Below are 13,234 nucleotides of genomic sequence, written 5' to 3'. Positions count from 1 at the left end.
TGTATTTGGTCCTGCCAATAAAGCTTCTTTGCATCTTGAATCTATACCCCAGAGCTGAACTCACTATTCTGCTGGTGCAGTCACTGTGTACATACATTACTGATCCTGAGTTACATCCTGTATTATACCCCAGCGCTGCACTCACTATTCTGCTGGTGCAGTCACTGTGTACATACATTACTGATCCTGAGTTACATCCTGTATTATACCCCAGAGCTGAACTCACTATTCTGCTGGTGCAGTCACTGTGTACATACATTACTGATCCTGAGTTACATCCTGTATTATACCCCAGCGCGGCACTCACTATTCTGCTGGTGCAGTCACTGTGTACATACATTACTGATCCTGAGTTACATCCTGTATTATACCCCAGAGCTGAACTCACTATTCTGCTGGTGCAGTCACTGTGTACATACAATACTGATCCTGAGTTACATCCTGTATTATACCCCAGCGCTGCACTCACTATTCTGCTGGTGCAGTCACTGTGTACATACATTACTGATCCTGAGTTACATCCTGTATTATACCCCAGAGCTGAACTCACTATTCTGCTGGTGCAGTCACTGTGTACATACATTACTGATCCTGAGTTACATCCTGTATTATACCCCAGAGCTGAACTCACTATTCTGCTGGTGCAGTCACTGTGTACATACATTACATTACTGATCCTGAGTTACATCCTGTATTATACTCCTGAGCTGCACTCACTATTCTGCTGGTGCAGTCACTGTGTACATACATTACTGATCCTGAGTTACATCGTGTATTATACCCCAGAGCTGCACTCACTATTCTGCTGGTGCAGTCACTGTGTACATACATTACTGATCCTGAGTTAAGGCCCCGTCACACACAGCGACGCTGCAGCGATACAGACAACGATGCTGATCGCTGCAGCGTCGCTGTTTTGTCGCTGTGTGGTCGCTGGGGAGCTGTCACACAGACAGCTCTCTCCAGCGACCAACAATCAGGGGAACGACTTTGGCATCGTTGAAACTGTCTTCAACGATGCCGAAGTCCCCCTGCAGCACCCGGGTAACCAGGGTAAACATCGGGTTACTAAGCGCAGGGCCGCGCTTAGTAACCCGATGTTTACCCTGGTTACCAGCGTAAATGTAAAAAAAAACAAACCGTACATACTCACCATCTGATGTCCGTCAGGTCCCTCGCCGTCTGCTTCCTGCTCTGACTGAGTGCCGCCGTACAGTGAGAGCAGAGCACAGCAGTGACGTCACTGCTGCGCTCTGCTCTCACTGTACGGCGGCACTCAGAGCAGGAAGCAGACGGCAAGGGACCTGACGGACATCAGATGGTGAGTATGTACGGTTTGTTTTTTTTTACATTTACGCTGGTAACCAGGGTAAACATCGGGTTACTAAGCGCGGCCCTGCGCTTAGTAACCCGATGTTTACCCTGGTTACCAGTGAAGACATCGCTGGATCGGTGTCACACACACCGATTCAGCGATGTCAGCGGGACCTCAACGACCAAAAAAAGGTCCAGGCTATTCCGACACGACCAGCGATCTCGCAGCAGGGGCCTGGTCGCTGGTACGTGTCACACATAGCGAGATCGCTACTGAGGTCGCTGTTGCGTCACAAAACTTGTGACTCAGCAGCGATCTCGCTAGCGATCTCGCTATGTGTGACGGGGCCTTTACATCCTGTATTATACCCCAGAGCTGGACTCACTATTCTGCTGGTGCAGTCACTGTGTACATATGAGGAAGCCCATGTGAAACGCACGTTGGGGCTGCGTAGTCTGACCATTTGCAAGGACATACCTGGGTGAGACATTATTATTTTTTTGTTCTGATGCATATTGTTCAAAGATCTTGGTATTTACATGGGGCCAAAGCTATGGTGTTAATGCGCTTTTAATTAACTCTAAATATACCCATCTTGCTGTTTCAGTGCTGCAATATATACATTTTAGTCATTGAATTCCCGGGCCTGTATATATCCCCCTCCTCTATACAGCACATATTGCACAGTGTATATATCCCCTCCTCTATACAGAACATATTACACAGTATATATATCCCCTCCTCTATACAGAACATATTACACAGTGTATATATCCCCCCTGTATACAGCACATATTACACAGTTTTTTAATCCACAAAAGTCTTAAATTGCCATGCGAAGCAAGAAGACTCAATACACAATGCACTATGATATATAAGTCAATATTTATTAATAATTAGTACCATAGAAATAACAATAATAATTATTACAGTGAAGATCTCCAATAAATAGTGGAGCGGATTTTATTCACATAACATATAAACTTTATCCATGTGAGAAATCACTAGCCAATTGTCCAAATGAAAAAACCTGCATAGTAAGTACATCTATACACAGCCGAGCAATGAAGATATTAAGCGTGCGGCACAATGAAACAAAGGTGGTTCAATTGAGAGGGCTTAGTTATTTATTCTAGCCTCAGGCCTCTATATACTAGTGTAGCCCATCTCTAAAACCCACCTATCCAATAACTATGACAGGAAAAATAATAAAGGCATGGGCACGCCAAGATAACTCACATGGGTATGATGTCCGTGTCTCCGTTCTTTTACCCCGACGCGCGTTTCGTGACACATACAGGCGCTCACTGATGAGCGCTATGCGTGCCAGCTTGCGGTCCACAGCCCGGAATTAGTGATGTCATTTCCGGTGCACAGAGGACATCGTCAGCGCTCACTTAATTTCCATGACCACGCAGAGTGTGGCGTCCTTATTGCTTGTATTTTGATAGGGTTTAAATGTCCGACGTCCCTCTGCCCTGACACACCCCCCGAGGAAGTGTTACAAAACGCACGTCGGGGTAAAGGAACGGAGTCAGGGACATCATACCCATGTGAGTTATCTTGGCGTGCCCATGCCTTTATTATTTTTCCTGTCAGTTATTGGATAGGTGGGTTTTAGAGATGGGGTACACTAGTATATAGAGGCCTGAGGCTAGAATAAACTAAGCCCCCTCAATTGAACCACCTTTGTTTCATTGTGCCGCACGCTTAATATCTACATTGCTCGGCTGTGTATAGATGTACTTACTATGCAGGTTTTTTCATTTGGACAATTGGCTAGTGATTTCTCACATGGATAAAGTTTATATGTTATGTGAATAAAATCCGCTCCACTATTTATTGGAGATCTTCACTGTAATAATTATTATTGTTATTTCTATGGTACTAATTGTTAATAAATATTATTGACTTATATATCATAGTGCATTGTGTATTGAGTCCACTTGCTTCGCATGGCAATTTAAGACTTTTGTGGATTAAAAGGTTGGTATTGTAACACAATGATACAATAGGGATTATTTTTTGGTTGATTACATATTACACAGTATATATATCCCCCCTCCTCTATACAGCACATACTACACAGTATATATATATCCCCCTCCTCCTCTATACAGCACATATTACACAGTATATATATATATATATATACACACACATATACCCCTAATCTATGCAGCACATATTACACAGAGTATATATATATATATATATATATATATATATATATATATATATATATATATATATATCCTCCTCTATACAGCACATATTACACAGTATATATATATATATATATATATATATATATATATATATATATATATATATATACATATACCCCTAATCTATGCAGCACATATTACACAGTGTATATATATATATATATATCTGACCCCTGTAGATTACACCCCACACACAGATGTCGCACAGGTGCGTCTTACCTGAGGATGGCGCTGTCTCCCTGTCGCACCGTCACGTTGTCCATGGCTTTGGGGAAGCCGGCGTCCCCGCTCCGCACCGGCACTCCTGCGGGTACAAGAAAGAGCAGCCTGAGACACAGGGCGAGCAGCCACCTCCAGGGGGCGACGACCCCCAGCATCCTTCCCCCGCCCGAGCAGACACAGCGCAGCGGACAGCGACAGGGGCCCCCGAGGCTCCCAGCGCTACATGTCTCCTCCACAGCCGGGAGCGAGCGCGACTGAGACCCTGCCCGCTCTGCGCCCCACTGCCGCGGCCCCGCCCACAGCCCGCCTCCCCGGCCCTGAACACGCCCATAGCTCGCATCATACCTCAAACTCCGCCCACATCCCGCCTTTTCGCAGCCCAACCTGCGGTAGCCCCGCCTCCCGCTCATTCCGCAGTTTAGACGTTTTACGTCACACGGCTCCACCTGTGTAGAGGCCCGGATTGAGCATCTGCCGAGGTCCCCACCACAAAGTGGCCGCCGGTCCTTTAAATCTTCTGTGAGAAGGGCCTATGTGCGCGCTCCGTCTAGTCGGACGCGCTGACAATGGCCGCGGCGCTGCACGCACTCTGTGGTGAAGACCTGCGTTAGTGCTCGAGCACGGCTGCGGCCCTTGTCAGCGCGGGAACAGGAGACCGCGCGCGCACAGGGCCAAGACAGAAAGGGGCAGGGCTGTGACAGGAGCTGCCGGCCGCCGCGGTGCGCAGAGGGCGCCTCCCCCGTGTCTGAGCTGCCGGTGCCGGCGGCGGAGATCACTCCCCGGGTCCCTCAGGATCCTCTTCACCGCCGACACTGGACAGCACCGCCTCAGCTCTTCATCCTCCCCCATCTCTGGGACTTTGGGTGTGTCCCAATGCAGCGCCCCCACTGCCGCAGGGCCGAGGGGTACCCGGTACCGGGCCTGTGAGTCTCTGCTCTGGGGTTGTCACGGTGGCTAGACCCGGTCCGTGACCCTGCTGAGGGGCGTACAGTGAATGGTGGATGTGGATAGTGGTGGTGGTGCGGTGCAGTAAATAACGAGGACACCAGGTTGCAGTCTCTTTACTGAAGGTCTCAAAGTCCTTAATCCGGAATACGGTTCACCAGGCTGCGCAAGTCCGGCCGGTCCGATGGCACCTCCAGAGTTCTCCTTGCAGGTGGAAATCTGTGCCTTCCTGCTAGCGCTATGTGTTGTGGTCCTTCCCTGCTGTGCTTACGGGATAGTCCCCACAACTGTTGTGTCTGTTTCTCGTGTTCCCTCACAACTCGATTAGATGATCTTCTGCTAATCTTCCGTCCCTCCCAGGTGTTATGGTTGGGACGCACCCGTATGACGGGTAGGCTCGGAGCTCTTCCGGGACCCTAGAGTCGCCCCTCTCCAAAGGTTGCCCCCTATGTCTGCGTAGGTGATTTAGGTGAGACAGCCCGCCTGTGACTGACTGTCCTGCCGTTGGTTTGAAGTATGGCTTAGAGCTCTGTACCTCCTCGGCGTTCCGGCCGCCTGTTGTTTGCACCTCAGTAGGATGTTGCCTCGATCTTACAGCACGACTCCTACTGGTATTCTCCTTCTTGCTTTGATCTCGTTTCTCACTCAGCACAATAAATCTCGCTTCTTGTCCTTTCTTAGGGCACCGCCGCTATCAAGTGCAGGCACGGTCCCGTAGCTTTCTCTCTGTTTGCCAGGCCTCTGTCAGGATCCCACCCCTGACAGCCACCCTACCGAATCTTCCCCTACAACACCCTCTGCCACAAGGTGTTGCCTGGTTCCAACCCAGTCAGCTTTCTCTCTAACTTCCTGCCTAACCCCCAGTTTTACCAGACTGTGAGGAGTGGCCTAATGAATAGCACCCTTAGCTCCCCCTGGAGGCCAGACTGTGAAATGTATTGGTGTCTGTGATACCTGGTCAGATGAACTCCTTCAGTGCCATCAGACGTACCATAGCCCCCCTTAGCGGCGGAGCCACAGTACTGCAACGACCAGGACTCTGGGGCGCTGCACCAACATGTAAACTTTTTTGATGTGTATATACAGCAGTCACGGCCATATAATGTATATAGACTGCTGTATATGATCACTGTATCACCTATACAATGTATATACAACAGTCACGGCTATATAATGTACACTAGATGGTGGCCCGATTCTAACACATCGGGTATTCTAGACTATGCATGTCCACGTAGTATATTGCCCATTGACATAGTATATTGCACAGCCACGTAGTAGATTGCCCAGTTACGTAGTATACAGCACAGAGCCACGTAGTATATTGCCCAGGCACGTAGTACAGTTGTGGCTAAAAGTATTGACACCCCTGCAATTCAGTCAGATAATACTCAGTTTCTTCCTGAAAATGATTGCAAACACAAATTCTTTGGTATTATTATCTTCATTTAATTTGTCTTAAATGAAAAAACACAAAAAGAATTGTCCTAAAGCCAAATTGGATATAATTTCACACCAAACATAAAAAAGGGGGTGGACAAAAGTATTGGCGCGGTTCGAAAAATGATGTGATGCTTCTCTAATTTGTGTAATTAACAGCACCTGTAACTTACCTGTGGCACCTAACAGGTGTTGGCAATAACTAAATCACACTTGCAGCCAGTTGACATGGATTAAAGTTGACTCAACCTCTGTCCTGTGTCCTTGTGTGTACCACATTGAGCATCGAGAAAAGAAAGAAGACCAAAGAACTGTCTGAGGACTTGAGAAACCAAATTGTGAAGAAGCATGAGCAATCTCAAGGCTACAAGTCCATCTCCAAAGACCTGAATGTCCCTGTGTGTACCGTGAGCAGTGTCATCAAGAAGTTTAAAGCCCATGGCACTGTGGCTAACCTCCCTAGATGTGGACGGAAAAGAAAAATTGACAAGAGATTTCAACGCAAGATTGTGCGGATGTTGGATAAAGAACCTCGACTAACATCCAAACAAGTTCAAGCTGCCCTGCAGTCCGAGGGTACAACAGTGTCAACCCGTACTATCCGTCGACATCTGAATGAAAAGGGACTGTATGGTAGGAGACCCAGAAAGACCCCACTTCTTACCCCGAGACATAAAAAAGCCAGGCTGGAGATTGCCAAAACATACCTGAAAAAGCCTAAAACATTTTGGAAGAATGTTCTCTGGTCAGATGAGACAAAAGTAGAGCTTTTTGGGCAAACGCATCAACATAGAGTTTACAGGAGAAAAAAAGAGGCATTCAAAGAAAAGAACACGGTCCCTACAGTCAAACATGGTGGAGGTTCCTTGATGTTTTGGGGTTGCTTTGCTGCCTCTCACACTGGACTGCTTGACCGTGTGCATGGCATTATGAAGTCTAAAGACTACCAACAAATTTTGCAGCAAAATGTAGGGCCCAGTGTGAGAAAGCTGGGGTCTCCCTCAGAGGTCATGGGTCTTTCAGCAGGACAGTGACCCAATACACACTTCAAAAAGCACTAGAAAATGGTTTGAGAGAAAGCACTGGAGACTTCTAAGGTGGCCAGCAATGAGTCCAGACCTGAATCCCATAGAACACCTGTGGAGAAATCTAAAAATGACAGTTTGGAGAAGGCACCCTTCAAATATCAGGGACCTGGAGCAATTTGCCAAAGAAGAATTGTCTAAAATTCCAGCAGAGCATTGTAAGAAACTCTTTGATGGTTACCGGAAGCGGTTAGTCGCAGTTATTTTGGCTAAAGGTTGTGCAACCAAGTATTAGGCTGAGGGTGCCAATACTTTTGTCTGGCCCATTTTTGGAGTTTTGTGTGAAATGATCAATGTTTTGCTTCATTCTCTTTTGTGTTTTTTCATTTAAGACAAATTAAATGAAGATAATAATACCAAAGAGTTTGTGATTGCTATCATTTTCAGGAATCAACTGAGTATTATCTGACAGAATTGCAGGGGTGTCAATACTTTTGGCCACAACTGTATATTGCCCAGCTACGTAGTATATCGCCCAGCCACGTATGTCACAGGTTAAAAAATAAACATATACTCACCTTCCGAGGTCGCCTGTGTTCGGTTGAGGCGGCAGCTTCCGGTCCCAGGGTGTGATGACGTCGCGGTCACATGACTGTGACGTCATGGCAGGTCCTTCTCGCGCAGGGCCGTGACGTCATGGCAGGTCCTTGTCGCACACCAACCTTAGCACCGGAACCTGACGCTTGCATGGACCGGTCACCAGAGCGTCGGAAAGGTGGCGGAAGGTGAGTATATACTGATTTGATTTTTTTTATTATTTTTAACATTAGATGTTTTTACTATTGAGGCTGCATAGGGAGACTCAATAGTAAAAACTTGGTCACACAGGGTTAATAGCAGCGGTAACGGAGTGAGTTACCCGCGGCATAACGCGGCCCGTTACCGCTGGCATTCACCCTGTGTGAGCCGTGACTGCCGGGAGTATGGAGCGGGCGCCGGGTACTGACTGCAGGGGAGTAGGGAGGGACTAATCGGACTGTGACCGTCGCTGATTGTCATGGCTGCCATGACAGGCAGCTGGCGAGATTTATCAGCGACTTGGGTTCCATGACAGACAGAGGCCTCGACCAATGAATATCCGTGACAGAAGGACAGGCAGACGGTAGTGACCCTTAAACAATTATATAGTAGATAGACTGCTGTATATATTCACTGTATCACCTATACAATGTATATACAGCAGTCGCGGCTATGTAATGTACATAGAGTGCTGTATATGATCACTATCACCTATACAATGTATATACAGCAGTCGCAGCTATATAATGTACATTCTGCTGTATATAATCACTGTATCACCTATACAATGTATATACAGCAGTCATGGCTATATAATGTACATAGACTGCAGTATATGTTCACTGTATCCCCTATGCAATGTATATACAGCAGTCACAGCTATATAATGTACATAGACTGCTGTATATGATCACTGTACCACCTGTTCAATGTATATACAGCAGTCGCAGCTATATAATGTACATAGACTGCTGTATATGATCACTGTATCACCTGTACAATGTACAGGTCCTTCTCAAAAAATTAGCATATAGTGTTAAATTTCATTATTTACCATAATGTAATGATTACAATTAAACTTTCATATATTATAGATTCATTATCCACCAACTGAAATTTGTCAGGTCTTTTATTGTTTTAATACTGATGATTTTGGCATACAACTCCTGTTAACCCAAAAAACCTGTCTCAATAAATTAGCATATCAGGAAAAGGTTCTCTAAACGACCTATTACCCTAATCTTCTGAATCAACTAATTAACTCTAAACACATGCAAAAGATACCTGAGGCTTTTAAAAACTCCCTGCCTGGTTCTTTACTCAAAACCCCCATCATGGGTAAGACTAGCGACCTGACAGATGTCAAGAAGGCCATCATTGACACCCTCAAGCAAGAGGGTAAGACCCAGAAAGAAATTTCTCAACAAATAGGCTGTTCCCAGAGTGCTGTATCAAGGCACCTCAATGGTAAGTCTGTTGGAAGGCAAAAATGTGGCAGAAAACGCTGTACAACGAGAAGAGGTGACCGGACCCTGAGGAAGATTGTGGAGAAGGACCGATTCCAGACCCTGGGGAACCTGAGGAAGCAGTGGACTGAGTCTGGTGTGGAAACATCCAGAGCCACCGTGCACAGGCGTGTGCAGGAAATGGGCTACAGGTGCCGCATTCCCCAGGTAAAGCCACTTTTGAACCATAAACAGCGGCAGAAGCGCCTGACCTGGGCTACAGAGAAGCAGCACTGGACTGTTGCTAAGTGGTCCCAAGTACTTTTTTCTGATGAAAGCAAATTTTGCATGTCATTCGGAAATCAAGGTGCCAGAGTCTGGAGGAAGACTGGGGAGAAGGAAATGCCAAAATGCCTGAAGTCCAGTGTCAAGTACCCACAGTCAGTGATGGTGTGGGGTGCCATGTCAGCTGCTGGTGTTGGTCCACTGTGTTTCATCAAGGGCAGAGTCAATGCAGCTAGCTATCAGGAGATTTTGGAGCACTTCATGCTTCCATCGGCTGAAATGCTTTATGGAGATGAAGATTTCATTTTTCAGCACGACCTGGCACCTGCTCACAGTGCCAAAACCACTGGTAAATGGTTTACTGACCATGGTATTACTGTGCTCAATTGGCCTGCCAACTCTCCTGACCTGAACCCCATAGAGAATCTGTGGGATATTGTGAAGAGAAAGTTGAGAGACGCAAGACCCAACACTCTGGATGAGCTTAAGGCCGCTATTGAAGCATCCTGGGCCTCCATAACATCTCAGCAGTGTCACAGGCTGATTGCCTCCATGCCACGCCGCATTGAAGCAGTCATTTCTGCCAAAGGATTCCCGACCAAGTATTGAGTGCATAACTGAACATTATTATTATATGGTTTTTTTGTTTGTTATTAAAAAACACTTTTATTTGATTGGACGGGTGAAATATGCTAATTTATTGAGACAGGTTTTTTGGGTTATCAGGAGTTGTATGCCAAAATCATCAGTATTAAAACAATAAAAGACCTGACAAATTTCAGTTGGTGGATAATGAATCTATAATATATGAAAGTTTAATTGTAATCATTACATTATGGTAAATAATGAAATTTAACACTATATGCTAATTTTTTGAGAAGGACCTGTATATACGACCAACTTACAGCCAAAGCTAATGGACAATATTCTGTTCTCCTTCTAGACCTGTCCTCTGCTTTCAACACAGTTGACCATTGCCTCCTACTACAGATCCTCTCCTCCTTTGGCATCAAAGACCTCGCCCTATTCTGGATTTCCTCATACCTTTCCAACCGCACATTCAGCGTCTCCCACACTATCTCCTCATCCCACCCTCTCTCTGTTGGAGTCCCCCAAGGCTGTGTTCTAGGACCCCTACTTTTGTCAATCTATACACTTGGCCTGGGACAATGTTGTGAATTCCGCTCTTAGGCTCCCTCCGGTGGTTGTGAGTAGCACTTTTGTGAGTTCTGCTCTTGGGCTCCCTCCTGTGGTTTTGAGTGGTATAGCTGCTTCTTGGATTTAGCATTAGCAGCTGCTTCCACTGATCGTCTTTCTGGCTCGGCTATTTTAGTCTGGCCTTAGCCCTCAATCAATGCCAGTTGTCAATTGTTCCTGCTTGGAGCCACTGCTCTTTTGGATTTCCCTGACACTCTGTCCAGTTCAGCAAAGATAAGTCCTTGCTTGTCCTTTTGCAGTCCATTTGTTGTGGACTTTATTGTTCAGCACATTCTATGTTTTGCTCATTTGTCCAGCTTATCAGTATGGATCTATTTAGCTAAGCTGGAAGCTCTGGGCTGCAGATTTTGCCCTCCACACCTTTAGTCAGGTGTGGAGATTTTTGCATATCTCTGCGGTGGACTTTTTCTAGTTTTTATTACTGACCGCACAGTGTTCTTTCCTTACTATGTATATAGCTAGAAGTGGCCTCCTTTGCTAAATCTTGTTTCATACTACGTATGTCATTTCCTTCTCCTCTCACAGTCAATATTTGTGGGGGGCTATCCTATCCTTTGGGGATTTTCTCTGAGGCAAGATAGCTTTCCTGTTTCTACCTTTATGGGTAGCTAGTTCTCCGGCTGTGACGAGGTGTCCAGGGAGTGACAGGAACATCCCACGGCTACTGCTAGTGTTGTGTTAAGATCAGGAACTGCAGTCTGTATAGTTACCACCTGCTCAGAGCTAGTCGCATGTCGCTCCTAAATTACCAGTCCATAACAGTACAACTGGCCAAAAATGAGTTGAATGCATCTCAAAAGAAGGAAAAGAAAAAGAGTTCTGAGCCATTTTTTTTTCTTTAGTCTGTTTTGTCTTTTTCCTTCCTCTTAATCTCTGGGTGGATTTGGGCGCAGACATGGATGTTCAGGGTCTGTTTTCTCGTGTGGATCAGCTTGCTGCAAGAGTTCAGAGTATCCAAGATTATGTTGTTCAGACTCCAGCCTTAGAGCCTAGAATTCCTACTCCAGATTTGTTTTACGGGGATAGATCTAAGTTTTTGAACTTTAAAAATAACTGCAAATTGTTTTTTGCTCTGAAACCCCGTTCCTCTGGTGACCCCACTCAGCAAGTTAAAATAGTTATTTCTCTGCTGCGTGGTGCCCCTCAGGACTGGGCATTCTCCCTTGAGTCAGGGGATCCGGCATTGCTTAATGTAGATGCATTTTTTCAATCGCTCGGATTATTGTATGACGAACCTAACTCTGTGGATCATGCGGAAAAAACCTTGTTGGCTCTGTGCCAGGGTCAGGAAGCGGCAGAATTATACTGCCAGAAATTTAGAAAATGGTCTGTGCTCACTAAATGGAATGAGGACGCTCTGGCAGCAATTTTCAGAAAGGGTCTTTCTGAAGCCCTTAAAGATGTTATGGTGGGGTTCCCCACGCCTGTTGGTCTGAGCGAATCTATGTCTCTAGCCATTCAGATCGATCGGCGCATGCGTGAGCGCAAAGTGGTGCACCATATGGCAGCATCCTCTGAGCGGAGTCCTGAGCCTATGCAATGTGATAGGATTCTGAATAGAGCGGAACAGAGGGGATACAGACGTCAGAATGGGCTGTGTTTTTACTGTGGTGATTCAGCTCATACTATCTCTGATTGCCCTAAGCGTATTAAGAGGGTCGCTAGATCTGTTACCATTAGTACTGTACAGCCTAAGTTTCTCCTGTCTGTGACCCTGATTTGCTCATTGTCATCTTTCTCTGTCATGGCATTTGTGGATTAAGGTGCTGATGTGACAAATTGGTCCTCTGAGGCTGTTGAGGCCTTTCAGGAGCTTAAGCGCCGATTTACTTCTGCCCCTGTCTTGCGTCAGCCGGATGTGTCTCTTCCTTTTCAGGTTGAGGTTGACGCTTCTGAGATTGGGGCAGGGGCCGTTTTGTCACAGAGGAATTCTGATGGTTCCTTGATGAAACCATGTGCCTTCTTTTCCCAAAAGTTTTCGCCTGCGGAACGCAATTATGATGTCGGCAATCGGGAGTTGTTGGCTATGAAGTGGGCATTTGAGGAGTGGCGACATTGGCTTGAGGGGGCCAAGCACCGTATTGTGGTCTTGACCGATCATAAGAATCTGATTTACCTTGAGTCGGCCAAGCGGCTGAACCCTAGACAGGCTCGATGGTCCCTGTTTTTCTCCCGTTTCGATTTTGTGGTTTCATATCTTCCGGGATCTAAGAATGTTAAAGCGGATGCCCTCTCTAGGAGTTTTTTGCCTGATTCTCCTGGAGTTCTTGAGCCGGTTGGCATTCTTAGGGAAGGGGTGATTCTTTCTGCCATCTCCCCTGATTTACGGCGGGTGCTTCAGGAATTTCAGGCTGATAAACCTGACCGCTGTCCTGTGGGGAAGCTGTTTGTTCCTGATAGATGGACAAGTAAGGTAATTTCTGAGGTCCATTGTTCGGTGTTGGCCGGTCATCCTGGGATTTTTGGTACCAGAGATTTGGTGGCTAGGTCCTTTTGGTGGCCTTCCTTGTCGCGGGATGTGCGTTCTTTTGT

General features: G+C 46.3%; 1 protein-coding gene across 2 annotated transcripts in view; it reads right to left on the bottom strand.

The window, feature by feature from the left end:
- Nucleotides 1-4,060, bottom strand: part of LOC143764133 (opioid-binding protein/cell adhesion molecule homolog) — a 179,194-nt gene extending 175,134 nt beyond the window's left edge. Inside the window, exon 1 of one of the 2 annotated variants that reach the window (XM_077249350.1) lies at nucleotides 3,763-4,060. In XM_077249350.1, coding sequence (XP_077105465.1) covers nucleotides 3,763-3,920 — 158 coding nt within the window. In that variant the 5' untranslated portion in view covers nucleotides 3,921-4,060. The remainder of the gene's footprint in view (nucleotides 1-3,762) is intronic. The other variant, XM_077249349.1, reaches the window with a different exon arrangement.
- Between the last annotated feature and the right edge of the window lie 9,174 nt (nucleotides 4,061-13,234).

The sequence above is a fragment of the Ranitomeya variabilis genome, chromosome 4, assembly GCF_051348905.1.
Source record: "Ranitomeya variabilis isolate aRanVar5 chromosome 4, aRanVar5.hap1, whole genome shotgun sequence".
NCBI lineage: Eukaryota > Metazoa > Chordata > Amphibia > Anura > Dendrobatidae > Ranitomeya > Ranitomeya variabilis.
The sequence above is the reverse complement of the archived record's forward strand: the minus strand, read 5'-3'. Positions and strand labels throughout refer to the sequence as shown.